This window comes from Aquarana catesbeiana, linkage group LG03, assembly GCF_042186555.1.
Source record: "Aquarana catesbeiana isolate 2022-GZ linkage group LG03, ASM4218655v1, whole genome shotgun sequence".
Taxonomy (NCBI): Eukaryota; Metazoa; Chordata; class Amphibia; order Anura; family Ranidae; genus Aquarana; species Aquarana catesbeiana.
Window position 1 is genome coordinate 9,739,363 of NC_133326.1, and position 19,564 is coordinate 9,758,926.

Here is a 19,564-nt window from a genome sequence, read left to right on the forward strand (position 1 = left end):
GGCATTCTTTGCAAAGTGAATTTTGACCAAGCTCTGGAGAAAATTCCCTTGCAAAAAGTGCAACTTCCCCTACGTATAGGGAGTGGGTATAAACAGATCACATTTAACCCTAGGTGCATTTTATAAACATGAATATTCCCTCTAAACTTCAGGCCCGCCATGCATACACTGGTTAACGTTCGATCAGTGCTGCCACCTACAGGCACCTTCTAGCCAGGTGTGTAGGAACCTGAAGAAGAACAATGGCTTGCGTGTTTCCTGGAGCTGAGCAGGCTGGTAGGACTTGATGGGCGATACAGAAGGAACTACAAAGCAGATCTGACCCCCCCCCCCCCCCCGCCCATGCAATGTATCAGAGGCACCCTGCACCTCTATCACACCCTCATACACCCATGCACACCCCCACAGAACCCTCAGCAAAGGGCTGACCTTTGAACCGGGAAGGGTCAAGACAAGACAAGTGTGAGAAAGGAAGGACACTGGAAGACATCACTCCTCACGTACACTTTTTAGGGTCACTGTGTGCAATCTCTATGAGATCAGGAGTCGATGAGGCGGGTGATGGGGTGTAGTTTGCAGGACACCCACCGTCGCAGGGGACAGAAGTACTGATAATGGAACTGCTGGAATTCGGGGGTGAGCCGGATGTCCCTCAGAAAGGCCAACTCCAGGTCGGACTCGGCCAAGACCACCAGCAGCAGAAGCAATGCCAGCAGGAGGCACAGCGTGACCGCCAGCAGCCGGAGGACGCTCTGGAGAAACGTATTTTCCTGCTCTGGCTCGGGTTCCCTCGGAACGGATCCCTCCGGCCCCGGCAGCGCTGGCGGGGGGCTCTCCGTGTCGGGAATAGCGGGAGCGGCGGCCAGCTCGCTCTCCTCATCCTTGGTGGCACACGTGGTTCCGTTCACCTGCTGGCCGATGGATAAGTCCAGGTTGGACTCGCACACGGGGGTTGGGAGGATGCTGCGGCATGGAGTGTACTCCTCGTCGCTGAACACCATCTCGCGGGATCCTCGGGGAGTCAAAATGTCAACGTGGTCCGAAAAACGCACCGGGGTGGAGTGGGCGCTGTCACGGAGAGACTCCAGACCTGGGGGGGAGGGGACAGGAGAGGAGAGGGGGGTTTAAAATGGACAAGCAAACACAGACAGATTTCTAGACATGTGCAATTCGTCTCGTTACAAATCAAAATTTCGGACAAAATTTTCGTTAAACAAATGTATCCTAATTTTCACAATACTAAACAATCCAAAATAAATTATAATGAAACAAATCATTCGAATTAGAATATGAATTTGAAATACGGAAAGTATTCAGACCCCCTTAAATTTTTCACTCTTTGTTATATTGTAGCCATTTGCTAAAATCATTTAAGTTCATTTTTTTCCTCATTAATGTACACACAGCACCCCATATTGTACACACAGCCCCCCATATTGTACACACAGCCCCCCATATTGTACACACAGCACCCCATATTGTACACACAGCACCTCATATTGTACACACAGCATCCCATATTGTACACACAGCCCCCCATATTGTACACACAGCACCCCATATTGTACACACAGCCCCCCATATTGTACACATAGCCCCCCATATTGTACACAAAGCACCCCATATTGTACACACAGCACTCCATATTGTACACACAGCCCCTCATATTGTACACACATCACCCCATATTGTACACACAGCACCCCATATTGTACACACAGCACCCCATATTGTAAACACAGCACCTCATATTGTACACACAGCCCCCCATATTGTACACACAGCCCCCCATATTGTACACACAGCACCCCATATTGTACACACAGCACCTCATATTGTACACACAGCACCTCATATTGTACACACAGCCCCCCATATTGTAAACACAGCACCTCATATTGTACACACAGCACCTCATATTGTACACACAGCCCCCCATATTGTAAACACAGCACCTCATATTGTACACACATCACCTCATAATGTACACACAGCACCCCATATTGTACACACAGCCCCCCATATTGTACACACAGCACCCCATATTGTACACACAGCCCCCCATATTGTACACACAGCTCCCCATATTGTACACACAGCACCCCATATTGTACACACATCACCTCATATTGTACACACATCACCTCATATTGTACACACAGCACCCCATATTGTACACACAGCCCCCCATATTGTACACACAGCACCCCATATTGTACACACAGCCCCCCATATTGTACACACAGCCCCCCATATTGTACACACAGCACCCCATATTGTACACACAGCTCCCCATATTGTACACACAGCACCCCATATTGTACACACATCACCTCATATTGTACACACAGCACCCCATATTGTACACACAGCACCCCATATTGTAAACACAGCACCTCATATTGTACACACAGCACCTCATATTGTACACACAGCACCCCATATTGTACACACAGCACTCCATATTGTACACACAGCACCCCATATTGTAAACACAGCACCTCATATTGTACACACAGCCCCCCATATTGTAAACACAGCACCTCATATTGTACACACAGCCCCCCATATTGTAAACACAGCACCTCATATTGTACACACAGCACCTCATATTGTACACACAGCCCCCCATATTGTAAACACAGCACCTCATATTGTACACACATCACCTCATAATGTACACACAGCACCCCATATTGTACACACAGCCCCCCATATTGTACACACAGCACCCCATATTGTACACACAGCCCCCCATATTGTACACACAGCTCCCCATATTGTACACACAGCCCCCCATATTGTAAACACAGCACCTCATATTGTACACACAGCACCTCATATTGTACACACAGCACCTCATATTGTACACACAGCCCCCCATATTGTAAACACAGCACCTCATATTGTACACACAGCACCCCATATTGTAAACACAGCACCTCATATTGTACACACAGCTCCCCATATTGTAAACACAGCACCTCATATTGTACACACAGCTCCCCATATTGTACACACAGCACCCCATATTGTACACACAGCTCCCCATATTGTACACACAGCACCCCATATTGTACACACAGCCCCCCATATTGTACACACAGCACCTCATATTGTACACACAGCCCCCCATATTGTAAACACAGCACCTCATATTGTACACACAGCCCCCCATATTGTACACACAGCACCCCATATTGTACACACAGCACTCCATATTGTACACACAGCACCTCATATTGTACACACAGCCCCCCATATTGTACACACAGCACCCCATATTGTACACACAGCACCCCATATTGTAAACACAGCACCTCATATTGTACACACAGCACCTCATATTGTAAACACAGCACCTCATATTGTAAACACAGCCCCCCATATTGTACACACAGCACCCCATATTGTAAACACAGCACCTCATATTGTACACACAGCCCCCCATATTGTAAACACAGCACCTCATATTGTACACACAGCCCCCCATATTGTAAACACAGCACCTCATATTGTAAACACAGCCCCCCATATTGTACACACAGCACCTCATATTGTACACACAGCACCTCATATTGTACACACAGCACCCCATATTGTACACACAGCACCCCATATTGTACACACAGCACCCCATATTGTACACACAGCACCCCATATTGTAAACACAACACCTCATATTGTACACACAGCCCCCCATATTGACAGAAAAACACAGAATTGTTGACATTTTTGCAGATTTTTAAAAAAAGAAAAACTGAAATATCACATGGTCCTAAGTATTCAGACCCTTTGCTGTGACACTCATATATATAACTCAGGTGCTGTCCATTACTTCTGATCATCCTTGAGATGGTTCTGCACCTTCATTTGAGTCCAGCTGTGTTTGATTATACTGATTGGACTTGATTAGGAAAGCCGCACACCTGTCTATATAAGACCTTACAGCTCACAGTGCATGTCAGAGCAAATGAGAATCATGAGGTCAAAGGAACTGCCTGAAGAGCTCAGAGACAGAATTGTGGCAAGGCACAGATCTGGCCAAGGTTACAAAAACATTTCTGCTGCACTTAAGGTTCCTAAGAGCACAGTGGCCTCCATAATCCTTAAATGGAAGACGTTTGGGACGACCAGAATCCTTCCTAGAGCCGGCCGTCCGGCCAAACTGAGCTATCGGAGGAGAAGAGCCTTGGTGAGAGAGATAAAGAACCCAAAGATCACTGTGGCTGAGCTCCAGAGATGCAGTCTGGAGATAGGAGAAAGTTGTAGAAAGTCAACCATCACTGCAGCCCTCCACCAGTCGGGGCTTTATGGCAGAGTGGCCCGACGGAAGCCTCTCCTCAGTACAAGACACAGGAAAGCCCGCATGGAGTTCGCTAAAAAAACACCCGAAAGACTCCAAGATGGTGAGAAATAAGATTCTCTGGTCTGATGAGACCAAGATAGAACTTTTTGGCCTTAATTCTAAGTGGTATGTGTGGAGAAAACCAGGCACTGCTCATCACCTGTCCAATACAGTCCCAACAGTGAAGCATGGTGGTGGCAGCATCATGCTGTGGGGGTGTTTTTCAGCTGCAGGGACAGGACGACTGGTTGCAATCGAGGGAAAGATGAATGCGGCCAAGTACAGGGATATCCTGGATGAAAACCTTCTCCAGAGTGCTCAGGACCTCAGACTGGGCGGAAGGTTTACCTTCCAACAAGACCATGACCCTAAGCACACAGCTAAAATAACGAAGGAGTGGCTTCACAACAACTCCGTGACTGTTCTTGAATGGCCCAGCCAGAGCCCTGACTTAAACCCAATTGAGCATCTCTGGAGAGACCTAAAAATGGCTGTCCACCAATGTTTACCATCCCCCCTGACAGAACTGGAGAGGATCTGCAAGGAGGAATGGCAGAGGATCCCCAAATCCAGGTGTGAAAAACTTGTTGTATCTTTCCCAAAAAGACTCATCAAAAGGGGCTTCTACCAAATACTGAGCAAAGGGTCTGAATACTGAGGACCATGTGATATTTCAGTTTTTCTTTTTTAATAAATCTGCAAAAATGTCAACAATTCTGTGTTTTTCTGACAATATGTGGTGCTGTGTGTACAATATGGGGTGCTGTGTGTACAATATGGGGGGCTGTGTGTACAATATGGGGTGCTGTGTGTACAATATGAGGTGCTGTGTGTACAATATGGGGGTGCTGTGTGTACAATATGGGGTGCTGTGTGTACAATATGGGGTGCTGTGTGTACAATATGAGGTGCTGTGTGTACAATATGGGGTGCTGTGTGTACAATATGGGGAGCTGTGTGTACAATATGGGGAGCTGTGTGTACAATATGGGGTGCTGTGTGTACAATATGGGGTGCTGTGTGTGCAATATGGGGTGTTGTGTGTACAATATGGGGGGCTGTGTGTACAATATGGGGTGCTGTGTGTACAATATGGGGTGCTGTGTGTACAATATGGGGTGCTGTGTGTACAATATGGGGTGTTGTGTGTACAATATGAGGTGCTGTGTGTACAATATGGGGTGCTGTGAGTACAATATGGGGGGCTGTGTGTACAATATGGGGTGCTGTGTGTACAATATGAGGTGCTGTGTGTACAATATGGGGTGCTGTGTGTACAATATGGGGGGCTGTGTGTACAATATGGGGTGCTGTGTGTACAATATGGGGGGCTGTGTGTACAATATGGGGTGCTGTGTGTACAATATGGGGTGCTGTGTGTACAATATGGGGTGCTGTGTGTACAATATGGGGGTGCTGTGTGTACAATATGGGGTGCTGTGTGTACAATATGGGGTGCTGTGTGTACAATATGGGGTGCTGTGTGTACAATATGGGGTGTTGTGTGTACAATATGAGGTGCTGTGTGTACAATATGGGGTGCTGTGTGTACAATATGGGGGGCTGTGTGTACAATATGGGGTGCTGTGTGTACAATATGAGGTGCTGTGTGTACAATATGGGGTGCTGTGTGTACAATATGGGGGGCTGTGTGTACAATATGGGGTGCTGTGTGTACAATATGGGGGGCTGTGTGTACAATATGGGGTGCTGTGTGTACAATATGGGGGGCTGTGTATACAATATGAGGTGCTGTGTGTACAATATGAGGTGCTGTGTGTACAATATGGGGTGCTGTGTGTACAATATGGGGTGCTGTGTGTACAATATGGGGTGCTGTGTGTACAATATGAGGTGCTGTGTGTACAATATGGGGTGCTGTGTGTACAATATGGGGAGCTGTGTGTACAATATGGGGTGCTGTGTGTACAATATGGGGTGCTGTGTGTGCAATATGGGGTGTTGTGTGTATAATATGGGGTGCTGTGTGTACAATATGGGGTGTTGTGTGTACAATATGAGGTGCTGTGTGTACAATATGGGGGGCTGTGTGTACAATATGGGGTGCTGTGTGTACAATATGGGGTGCTGTGTGTACAATATGGGCTGCTGTGTGTACAATATGGGGTGCTCTGTGTCAAATATGGGGTGCTGTGTGTACAATATGGGGTGCTCTGTGTCAAATATGGGGTGTTGTGTGTACAATATGGGGTGCTGTGTGTACAATATGGGGTGCTGTGTGTACAATATGGGGTGCTGTGTGTACAATATGGGCTGCTGTGTGTACAATATGGGGTGCTCTGTGTCAAATATGGGGTGCTGTGTGTACAATATGGGGTGCTGTGTGTACAATATGGGGTGCTGTGTGTACAATATGGGGTGCTGTGTGTACAATATGGGCTGCTGTGTGTACAATATGGGGTGCTCTGTGTCAAATATGGGGTGCTGTGTGTACAATATGGGGTGCTGTGAGTACAATATGGGGGGCTGTGTGTACAATATGGGGTGCTCTGTGTCAAATATGGGGTGTTGTGTGTACAATATGGGGTGCTGTGTGTACATTAATGAGGAAAAAAATGAACTTAAATGATTTTAGCAAATGGCTGCAATATAACAAAGAGTGAAAAATTTAAGGGGGTCTGAATACTTTCTGTCCCCAATGTATACAGTAAGGAATAAATGTGAAGAAAGGTGATGATTCCTATCTAGGCTGCTTTATAGAATAGAATACAACATAATAGAAACGAATAGAAAAAAACAGAATAGAATATAAAATAAAGAAATGGAATAGAGCAGAATAGACTATTATAATTATTATTATTATACAGGATTTATATAGCGCCAATAATTTGTGAGGCGCTTTAGAAAATATAGGGAGACAGTACAGCAACCATACAATTCAATACAATAAGGTTTATTTTAAATTATATGTTATTTTATTCTATTATTTTGTATTCTATCCTTTAATTGTCAATTCTATTCTATTGTTTTCTACTTTATTCTGTTTTTATTCTAATCTATTCTATTTTTTGTATGATATGCTTTACTATTCTAATATAGTCTATTCCATTTCTTTATTTTCTATTCTGTTTTATTCTATTTTATTCACTTCTGGTGAAACAAAAGGTAGTAACTGTGGGGGATGAACTGATGGGAGAAATAGAATATTCAGTTGTTAGCTGAAGGCAGGATGTGCCTCCCTGTAGAGATGAGATTTCAGGAATCTCCTAAAAGTGGGCAGAAAAAGAGATAGCCGGACAGATTGGGGTAGCGAGTTCCAGAAGAGGGGAGAGGCTGTGGGGAAGGGCTGGAGATGAGCATGGGAGGAGAAGACAAGGGAGCTAGAAAGCAGGAGGTCTTTGGAGGAGCAGAGAGGACAGTTTGGGTGAACAGACTAGAATAGAATAGAAAAGAATAAAATAGAATAGTAAAGAATAGAATACAATACAATAGATTAAAACAGAATAGCATAAAATACAATAGAATATAAAATAAAAGGATAGCATAGAATAAAACAGATTAGAAGATAAAGAAATGGAATAGACTATATTAGAATAGAATATAAAAAAATAAAATATATTAGAATAAAAAAGAATAAAGTAGAAAACAATACAATAGAATAAAACACAATAGCGTAAAATACAAGAGAATATAAAATAAAAGGATAGCGTAGAATAAAACAGAATAGAAAATAAAGAAATGGAATAGACTATATTAGAATAGAAATAGTAAAGCATAGAATATATTAAAAAAAATAGAATAGATTAGAATAAAACAAAATAAAGTAGAAAACAATACAATGGAATAAAACAGAATAGCGTAAAATACAATAGAATACAAAATAAAAGGATAGCGTAGAATAAAACAGAATAGAAAATAAAGAAATGGAATAGACTATATTAGAATAGAATATTAACGCATAGAAAATAAAAAAATAGAATAGATTAGAATAAAACAGAATAAAGTAGAAAACAATAAAATAGAATAAAACAGAAAAGCGTAAAATACAATAGAATATAAAATAAAAGGATAGCATAGAATAAAACAGATTAGAAAATAAAGAAATGGAATAGACTATATTAGAATAGAATAGTAAAGCAAAGAATATAAAAAAATAGAATATATTAGAATAAAACAGAATAAGGTAGAAAACAATAGAATAGAAAATGAAAGGATAGAATACAAAATAATAGAATAAAATAAAAAAAGCATATCATTCAAAATAAAGGAATAGAATAGAAAATAAAAGACTAGAATAGGACGAATATAGCTGTCTTCCGAAATTTGAATAGATTTCAAAATAACGCATATATGAAACGAATTCCGAAAATGAATCATTCTAACATACAAAATATGACAAAACAAAATGATTAACTTAACAAATGAATCTGAACTGAAACAAATATCTCCATTGTGCACATCTCCACACATTTCATTGGACAAGATAACTGCATGCAGGTACAGCAACCAACCAGATTCTGGTAACTTCAGTGAGATCAATGAAAGAAGAATTCTGATTGGCTGCAACGGAATACTGAATGTTAATAAACATTAGGGGGGGGGGTTCACTTTGCATGGGAAGTTGCACTTTGCAGATTTGCCCCAAAAACTTAGTGAATGAAGTGAAGTTCCCGCTGACTTCCATCATCCAATCACGTGCAAGCAGAAATGTTGTCTTTTTTTTTTTTTTTTTTTCCTTGCACGTGATTGGGCATTCCTTGCAAAGTGAAACTTTCACCACGTTCACCAAATTCTGGGGAGAAATTCCTTTTTTCAGAATGCAACTTCCCTTTGCAAAGTGAACAACCTTATCTGCCTTTAGTAAACCAACCCCCCCCCCAGTACAAAGACGTAGAGGGCCTTGTAAGTATTCACCTGCGATTCCGATCTCTCTGAATACGGAGGTGGGTGTGTCGGGTGTAGTAGTAGTTGGGTCGGGTGTAGTAGTTGTAGTAGCGGGGGCCCCTCCGGTCAGAGCTGGGAAAAGAGGCAAAGCCCCCAGAGCTCTGCCCAGCAGCCTCGGCCCCAGGCTGAGCACGCGGATCTTCACATCGCGGTAGCAGTGGTTGATCATACGCAGGTGAACGTTCACCTTGGTCCTGATGCGGATCAGACACTTCACCATGCTGGCCGAAAACGTTCGGTATTTCCTCCACCGATCACGTCTGCAATGGATTCCCTTCGGCGCTCAATCTCTTCTCGCGATCTCCTTCGCACAATCCGTTTGTCGCGGATTCACCTGCACCGTCTGTCTGTCTATTCACGTTCTGGACACCTTCTATCCCCAGCACCTCCCTGCTTCTGTCTGATCCCGTCCTCACACCCCCCCCTCCTCCCCTCCCCCTCCTCTCTGACATACAAGGTGAAGCTTTGGCCTCCCGGCAGCTATTTTAGGCGATCGTATATTTACTAGTGAGCTCAGGCAGCATGACGACTCTGAGGACTGGGTGTCCAGCTGTCACTTGCCTCTCCCATAAATGCTGTATGTTAGCAGATAGGGTTGCACCGATACTAGTATCGGTATTGGTGCAGATACCGAGTATTTGCACAAGTATCGGTACTCGTGCAAATTCACCGATACCTGAAACCGATACTCTCAGGCCTGGATCTTTGAGCAGTCATTGGGGTCTCCTCAGTGTTAACCACTTCAGCCCCCCGGACCATTTGGCTGGCCAAAGACCAGAGCACTTTTTGCGATACGGCACTGCGTCGCTTTAACTGACAATTGCGCGGTCGTGCGACGTTGTACACAAACAAAATTGACGTCCTTTTTTTCCCACAAATAGAGCTTTCTTTTGGTGGTATTTGTTCACCTCTGCGGTTTTTATTTTTTGCGCTATAAACAGCAAATCTCTCTCTCTACTCCCCTGTCAGAATGGGGATGTGTTTGTTTACATACACAGGTTGTCCCCCCCCCCCCCATTTCGGCTCTCTGTGGAGCGATCGTGGCCTCCGGCCACGTGCAACGGCTCCTTCGTTGCGGCGCGGGCACGCGCCCCCCCTATGTCTCTTAAAGCAGCCGACGTACACCTACGGCGATTTGCACAGCCGTGCCGGCCTGCCACAGTATAATGACAGCGGCTGGTCAGCAAGCGGTTAACCACTTCACGACCGCTCACTGTATATATACGTCATTTTTTTAAAGATGGATATCTCGGTAACGGCAGCAGCTGCTGCCACAACCGAGATATCCATCTTTACAGCGAGCGGTTCTGTACACGATAATGGTGGTCTCAGCGGCGGGTTCGCCGCGAGATCACCGTTATCGGCGGCGGGAGAGGTGCCACCCCCCCTCCCGCCGCTCTCCCGCACCCTCCGCCGCTTACCGGAGCCGTCGGTAACGGCGGAGGAGATCGGGACCTGTCACCGCTGAGGTAGTGAGACGAGTGAGGCCAAGATGGCCCCCACCCGTCTCTATACCATGTGACGGCCGGAGCGACGTCATTACGACGGCTCCACCCACTTCTCTTAAAGGCACAATTTTTTTTGTGTCATTTTTTTAAACGACTTTTTTTTTTTTTTTTTTTTGCATTTTAGTCTAAATATGAGATCTGAGGACTTTTTGACCCCAGATCTCATATTTAAGAGGACCTGTCATGCTTTTTTCTATTACAAGGGATGTTTACATTCCTTGTAATAGGAATAAAAGTGATCCAAATTTTTTTTTTTTTTTTAAAACAGTGAAAAAATAAATAAAATAAAGTAAAATAAATAATAAAAAAAAAAAAAAAAAAAATTTAAAGCGCCCTGTCCCGATGAGCTCGCGCACAGAAGCGAACGCATACGTGAGTAGCGCCCGCATATGAAAACGGTGGTCAAACCACACATGTGAGGTATCGCCGCGACCAGTATTGCGAGAGCAATAATTCTAGCCCTAGACCTCCTCTGTAACTCCAAACATGCAACCTGTAGAATTTTTTTAAACGTCGCCTATGGAGATTTTTAAGGGTAAAAGTTTGACGCTATTCCACGAGCGGGTGCAATTTTGAAGCGTGACATGTTGGGTATCAATTTACTTGGCGTAACATTATCTTTCACAATATAAAAAAAAATTGGGCTAACTTTACTGTTGTCTTATTTTTTTATTCAAAAAAGTGATTTTTTTCCAAAAAAAGTGCGCTTATAAGACCGCTGCGCAAATACGGTGCAAAAAAAAGTATTGCAATGACCGCCATTTTATTCTCTAGGGTGTTAGAAAAAAAACAATATATAATGTTTGGGGGTTCTAAGTAATTTTCTAGCAAAAAAACCTGTTTTAAACATGTAAACACCTAAAATCCAAAACGAGGCTGGTCTTTACAAAAAAAAGTCAATAAAAAATAAATATAAATATTATTATTATTACTACTATATTATTATTAATAACATTATTATTTTACTTTCTGCTATAAAACTTCTCCAATGAAAAACATTGAAAAATCTAATTTCTTCATAAATTTAGGCCATCATGTATTCTGCTACATATTTTTGGTAAACAAATCCCAATAAGTGTATACTGATTGGTTTGCGCAAAAGTTATCGCGTCTACAAATTATGGGATATATACTGGAATTTTTATTCTTTTTTTTTTAAAAAATTTTATACTAGTAATGACTGCGATATTGCGGCAGGCAGTCTGACACTTTGTGGGAAGCAGTGACACTAAGGCCTCACGCACACTGGACATTTTTGGACGTTTTTACAGCGGCTGTTTTTGGCTTCATACGTTTTTTTCTACAGTCAATAAACCCCCCACCATGTTATCCTATTGTGTCCATGCGCACACATAGGCTGTTATCAGCAGTTTTTGTCGGGGGCGTTTTTTGGCTTTAAAGAAAACCCCCAAAACTAGTGAGTTCTGAGAGGAGTTTTTCAGCTGTAAAAACGCTCTAACATCAAAAAAACGCTGATAAACGCAGATAAACGCTCAAAAACGCAGCTAAAAAAAAAAAAAAAAACGCTAAAATATAATAAACGCTATTGCAAAACATCGAAAAACTCACTGCAAAGCTACTGGCGTTTTTATAACGTTATTTTACCATCCAGTGTGCATGAGGCCTATATAGCGATCAGTGCTAAGAATATGCACTGTCACTGGCTGGGAAGGGGTTAAAGCATCTAGAGCGACCAAGGGGTTAACTGTGTGCCTAAGCAGTGTTTTTGTATTTAATATGTGGTGCCTTTACTAAGGGATGCGCTTTGCAGGGAAACAAAATCAAGCACATCCCCGCAGCACATCCTTCCATCCTCATCTTTTAGGTGTGCAATGTGCTCCAATTTTGTCTTTTTACTGTTAATATATATATTTTTTAAATTTGGGTTATTTTTACTTTCTTCCGATGTGTCTGTCGTAATCTTTTTTAGCCGCCTTGATTGCGATTTTACATTTCTTATTGCATTCCTTGTAGTGCAGGAATGCTGATGGTGACCCATTCCCTTTATATTTTTTAACCTCTTCCCATCCCGCGTATAGTCAAATGACGGCCGCAAGGTGGCTCTCTCATCCTGGGCCACCGCCATATGACGTCCTCGGCTTCCCGGGCACCAAGGGGCGCCCGTGTGGCGTCACTCCGGAGCCGATGTGCATCCCTCGCGGTCGCGATGTCCGCCGGGCACCCGCGATTGCCGGTCACAGAACAGGGCCGTGGATCTGTGTGTGTAAACACACAGATCCACGTCCTGTCAGGGGAGAGGAACACGGAGCGGTCACTTCCCCCAGTCAGTCCCCTCCTCCCACAGTTAGAATCACTCCCTAAGTAACACATTTACCCCTCGCCCCCTAGTGTTAACCCCTTCCCTGCCAGTGACATTTATACAGTAATCAGTGCATTTTTACAGCATTGTTCGCTGTATAAATGTGAATGGTCCCAAAAAAAGTGTCAAAAACGTCCAATCTGTTCAATATCGCAGTCCTGACAAAAATCGCAGGTCACTACCAATAAAAATAAATAAATAAAAATGTCATAAATCTATCTCCTATTTTGTAGACGCTATAACTTTTGCGCAAGCCAATCAATATGCGCTTATTGTGATTTTTTTTTTTTTTTACCAAAAATATGTGGAAGAATAAATATCGGCCTAAACTGAGGAAAAATATGTTTATTTTTTCAAAAAAATTGGGATATTTATTATAGCAAAAAGTAAAAATATTGTGTTTTTTTCAAAATTGTTGCTCTTTTTTTGTTTATAGCGCAAAACATAAAAAACGCAGAGGTGATCAAATACCACCAAAAGAAAGCTCTATTTGTGGGAAAAAAATGTCATATGGGTACAGTGTTGTATGACCGCGCAATTGTCATTCAAAGTGCGACAGCGCTGAAAGCTGAAAATTGGCCTGGGCAGGAAGGGGGTGAAAATGCCCGGTATTGAAGTGGTTAAAGGCCATTCTTTTCTCCTTGATGAGGCTACTCACATTACGGTTTGACCACCCAGGTCTGATTTTCGCTTTACTTATATTAATTGCGCAATGGAATGCACTGCTTGATACCTTTTTCTAATATATGTCCCTAAAGCATTCCCATTTCTCCTCTGTGTTCATTGACTCCAGAATTTGGTCCCAATTAATGTCATGAAGAAATGACCGTAGCTCAGGAAAATTGGCTCATTGAAATTTTAGTATGTTTTTTGTGCCACACTTATGCCTCCCTTTCCTGTGATTTATGGTAAACGCGATCGTCCTATGATCGCTGGATCCCAAGCTGTCCCGTATCTCCGCACCTGAGATCAGACTTGGATCGTTCGTGGTTAATAGATCTAACAGGGCATTCTTTCTAGTTCTAAATCCACCATTTGGGACATGAAGTTGTCCTGTAAAACATTCATGAAATGACGGGCTTTTAGTGGGTGAGTTGTTCCCTCGGGATCATTGAAGTCCCCCATTATGATTACCTTTCCCTGCCATTTCTGAGATAGTGATTCCAGCTCCTCCTCCCCCTTCATGTTGGGTGGTCTATAGCATACCCCCACTATTCATTTCCCACTCACCTCCTCTCTTTGAAGTTCTACCCATACTGATTCCACCTCCCCCCTGGTCCCATACATAATGTCGCTCTTCTCTACCACCCTTACATCACTTTTGATACATAAACACACCCCTCCCCCTCGTCTACCTTCCCCGTCCTTTCGATATAAGGTATACCCCTGTATATTGACCCGCCAATTGCGTGATTTGTCAAACCAAGTTTCAGTTATTCCCACAAAGTCTAAGTCCTCCTCGTGTAATAGCAGCTCCAGATCCACTATTTTGTTAGCTAGGCTCCTACCGTGTTTCCCCCGAAAGTAAGACCTACCCTGAAAATAAGACCTACCTTGATTTTCCAGGAGGGCTACAATATAAGCCCTACCACCGAAAATAAGACCTAGCGTGAGCTTCTAGGATGGCTGCAATATAAGCCCTACCCTGAAAATAAGACCTAGCGTGAACTTCTAGGATGGCTGCAATATAAGCCCTACCCCCAAGAATAAGACCTAGCGTGAGTTCATAGGATGGCTGCAATATAAGCCCTACCCCAAAAATAAGCCCTAGTTTGATGTGGTTGTCTCCTCCTCTTCTCCTGCCTGTCAGCGGAGGGATCTCGATCCCCCTCCCTCTGCAATGCTCGGATCGCGGAAGAGCGCTCAGGCGGGATATGGAAGCCCAGAGCGGCGTTATAAGGCACCTGACACAACAGATTACAGAAACACACACCTTTCCCACCATATACTACTGGAATAGAGAGGACTCTAGCAGCCCACAACCACTTTTACTTCACACTGGGGATTCCTGCCAGGCAGGGAGGGAGAGGGGTAGAGAAGACAGCACATTGAATAGCAAGCCCTACCCCGAAAATAAGCCCTACTGTGTTTTTGGTTGCCAAAATTAATATAAGACCGGGGCTTATTTTCGGGGAAACACAGTAGCATTTGTGTATACGCCTCTTTTTGTTGTACGAGTGTATAATGTTTTCCCCCTTTGTGTCTCCTGCCGTTGTTTTTGAATTTGAATTGCCCTCTCCCTTCCCCCGGGATTGGTTGTTATGGGTGTATTTTCACTGCTATTACTACTGCTGACTCTCCTATCACCCTCAGTCACCGGCTCCCTGTCGGCTATCGCTTTCACTGATCCCTCCCCCCAACACCTAGTTTAAAAGCCCCTCCAACTTTGTGGCCATCTTACTTCCCAATAGAGCTGTACCATCCCCATTAAAGTGCAGCCCATCCTTACTAAAGAGCTAGGGTTGCCAACTTTTCATCAAGCCAAACCCGAACACTTTAAGAGCAATTTATTTAATTTTTTTTGCATTTAACACTATAGGATTGTAAAAGACCTGGAGCACCTTTGGGTGCCCCAAGAAGAGCAGTATTGCAGCCCATGTAGCATCCCGTGAGGAGCAGTGGGTGTGGCCAAATTGTGTTAATAATGGGAGAAGTTTAAGGAACGTAGGTAAATCAAACAAGGTCAGTCTGTCCCCCAGTACAGCCCCCCCAGGTCAGTCTGTCCACCAGTACATACCCTCCAGGTCCATCTGTCCCCCAGTATAACCCCCCCCCCAGGCCAGTCTGTCCCCCAGTACAGCCCCCCCCCCCCCCCCAGGTCAGTCTGTCCACCAGTACATACCCTCCAGGTCCATCTGTCCCCCAGTATAACCCCCCCCAGGCCAGTCTGTCCCCCAGTACAGCCCCCCCCAGGTCAGTCTGTCTGCCAGTACATACCCTCCAGGTCCATCTGTGCCCCAGTATAACCCCCCCCCCCCCCAGGCCAGTCTGTCCCCCAGTACAGCCCCCCCCCCCCCAGGTCAGTCTGTCCACCAGTACATACCCTCCAGGTCCATCTGTCCCCCAGTATAATCCCCCCCCAGGCCAGTCTGTCCCCCAGTACAGCCCCCCCAGGTCAGTCTGTCCACCAGTACATACCCTCCAGGTCCATCTGTCCCCCAGTATAATCCCCCCCAGGCCAGTCTGTCCCCCAGTACAGCCCTCCCCCCAGGTCAGTCTGTCCACCAGTACATACCCTCCAGGTCCATCTGTCCCCCAGTATAATCTCCCCCAGGCCAGTCTGTCCCCCAGTACAGCCCCCCCCCCAGGTCAGTCTGTCCACCAGTACATACCCCCCAGGTCCATCTGTCCCCCAGTATAATCCCCCCCCCAGGCCAGTCTGCACCCCAGTTGAAGCACCGCACCCCACCCCACCAAAATAATTAAAAACAATGGAAGCCGATAGGAGGGGAGAGGGGGATAGGAGGGCTGGTGCTGCAGGGCTGCCACTGATGTGTCCGGGTTTCAGGTGGACACAGGACCTAAAACCCGAACTGTCCAGGTGAATCCCGGACAGGTGGCAACCCTATAAAGAGCCGGTAACCGCCTGAGAAGTCAGCCCAGTTCTTTTCCTGTAGCAGTTCCCCAGCCACTTATTCAGTTCCCCGAGCTCCTGCTGTCTCTCTGGTGTGGCTCGAGGTACAGGTGGTATTTCAGAGAAAACTACCCTGGAGGTCCCTTTTCCTAAGTCTATTCCCTAAGTCCCTAAAATCGTTTTTTTAGGACTCTCCACCTTCCTCTCACTTGGTCATTGGTACCAATGTGTATCATGGGCGCTGGGTCCTCCCTAGCCCCTCCCAATAATCTGGCCACCTGATAATCTGTATGGTTTTCTTTTGCATATCAATAAAAACATTGTACCAGAAAATATGCATTTGATAAATAACTGCAAATATCGAACGGCATAAAAAATTGCAACAACCACCATTTTATTCTGCAGGGGTACTTTTTCTTTGGGGGGGGGGAGGTGGAGAGAGGGGGTACAGTTATTTCTAGCAAAAAATGCAGATTTTAACACGTGTGCACAAAAATGAAAATACAGTCAGGTCCATAAATATTGGGACATCGACACAATTCTAATCTTTTTGGCTCTATACACCACCACAATGAATTTGAAATGAAACGAACAAGATGTGCTTTAACTGCAGACGTTCAGCTTTAATTTGAGGGGATTTACATCCAAATCAGGTGAACGGTGTAGGAATTACAACAGTTTGTATATGTGCCTCCCACTTTTTAAGGGACCAAAAGTAATGGGACAGATTAACAATCATCCATCAAACTTTCACTTTTTAATACTTGGTTGCAAATCCTTTGCAGTCAATTACAGTCTGAAGTCTGGAACCCATAGATATCACCAGACGCTGGGTTTCATCCCTGGTGATGCTCTGCCAGGCCTCTACTGCAACTGTCTTCAATTCCTGCTTGTTCTTGGGGCATTTTCCCTTCAGTTTTTTCTTCAGCAAGTGAAATGCATGTTCAATCGGATTCAGGTCAGGTGATTGACTTGGCCATTGCATAACATTCCACTTCTTTCCCTTAAAAAACTCTTTGGTTGCTTTCACAGTATGCTTCGGGTCATTGTCCATCTGCACTGTGAAGCGCCGTCCAATGAGTTGTGAAGCATTTTGCTGAATATGAGCAGATAATATTGTCCGAAACACTTCAGAATTCATCCTGCTGCTTTTGTCAGCAGTCACATCATCAATAAATACAAGAGAACCAGTTCCATTGGCAGCCATACATGCCCACGCCATGACACTACCACCACCATGCTTCACTGATGAGGTGGTATGCTTTGGATCATGAGCAGTTCCTTTCCTTCTCCATACTCTTCTCTTCCCATCACTCTGGTACAAGTTGATCTCGGTCTCATCTGTCCATAGGATGTTGTTCCAGAACTGTGAAGGCTTTTTTAGATGTTGTTTGTCAAACTCTAATCTGGCCTTCCTGTTTTTGAGGCTCACCAATGGTTTACATCTTGTGGTGAACCCTCTGTATTCACTCTGGTGAAGTCTTCTCTTGATTGTTGGCTTTGACACACATACACCGACCTCCTGGAGAGTGTTCTTCATCTGGCCAACTGTTGTGAACGGTGTTTTCTTCACCAGGGAAAGAATTCTTCGGTCATCCACCACAGTTGTTTTCCGTGGCCTTCCGGGTCTTTTGGTGATGCTGAGCTCACCGGTGCGTTCTTTCTTTTTAAGGATGTTCCAAACAGTTGATTTGGCCACACCTAATGTTTGTGCTATCTCTCTGATGGGTTTGTTTTGTTTTTTTCAGCCTAACGATGGCTTGCTTCACTGATAGTGACAGCTCTTTGGATCTCATATTGAGAGTTGACAGCAACAGATTCCAAATGCAAATAGCACACTTGAAATGAACTCTGGACCTTTTATCTGCTCCTTGTAAATGGGATAATGAGGGAATAACACACACCTGGCCATGGAACAGCTGAGCAGCCAATTGTCCCATTACTTTTGGTGCCTTAAAAAGTGGGAGGCACATATACAAACTGTTGTAATTCCTACACCGTTCACCTGATTTGGATGTAAATACCCTCAAATTAAAGCTGAAAGTCTGCAGTTAAAGCACATCTTGTTCATTTCATTTCAAATCCATTGTGGTGGTGTATAGAGCCAAAAAGATTAGAATTGTGTCGATGTCCCAATATTTATGGACCTGACTGTATTTCCCCAGTAGACAAGTGGTTAAAAAATGAAAGCAAAAAAGAAACACCAAAAAAAAATATTTAAAGCCGCTCGTTCCCCATGTATATACACATACATGGAGTATGTAAACGTATGATCAGGGTGTGGCTACGTATGAAAACCACGATTGTGCCACCCATGTTACATATGACTGTGTACACCAGAATGAGAGCAATAATTCTGGCGCCATCGCTCGCAGCTAACTCTGAAGTTATGACCTGTAAAGACTTTTAAAGCGTTGTCTATGGACAATTCTAAATCCCGAAGTGTGTTGCTGCTTCGCAGGTGTGCGCAATTTTAGGGCTTTACATGTTTGGTATCTATTTTGACGGCACAATCTTATCTTTTATACTTTACTAAAAAAAAAAAAATTGGTAATACATTGTGTTTGTGTGCAATAAAATTAACTTTATTGTATTTTTTTTTTTTTTTTTTACTAAAAATAGGTGTTTGATAAACATGCATGCAAATATCATGTGACAAAAAAAAAAATTGCAACTGCCACTATTTTTATCTCCAGGGTCTCTGCTTTAAGAGAAAGGGGAAAAAAATGCAAAAACAGCATCAATTATTGATAAGAATTGAACTATAGAGCGCCCTGCATACCTTCCATGATGGATATGTGTACGGCTCTCCTGCGGGTCCGCGGAACGCTACTCAACCGAAGTCCATGGCTGATCGAGGGACAACTGCGACTTGGTACCATCCCCGCCCTGTGACACACACACATATA

At 44.1% G+C, this 19,564-nt stretch overlaps 1 protein-coding gene across 1 annotated transcript in view; it reads right to left on the bottom strand.

Annotated features, from left to right (window-relative positions):
- Positions 1-503: 503 nt before the first annotated feature.
- The window catches only part of FRMD5 (FERM domain containing 5), a 155,005-nt gene continuing 135,944 nt past the window's right edge, over positions 504-19,564 (bottom strand). Inside the window, exons 13-14 of the mRNA XM_073618251.1 lie at positions 19,438-19,544; positions 504-1,090 (exon numbers count right to left, since the gene is read on the bottom strand). Coding sequence (XP_073474352.1) covers positions 540-1,090; positions 19,438-19,544 — 658 coding nt within the window. The 3' untranslated portion in view covers positions 504-539. The remainder of the gene's footprint in view (positions 1,091-19,437; positions 19,545-19,564) is intronic.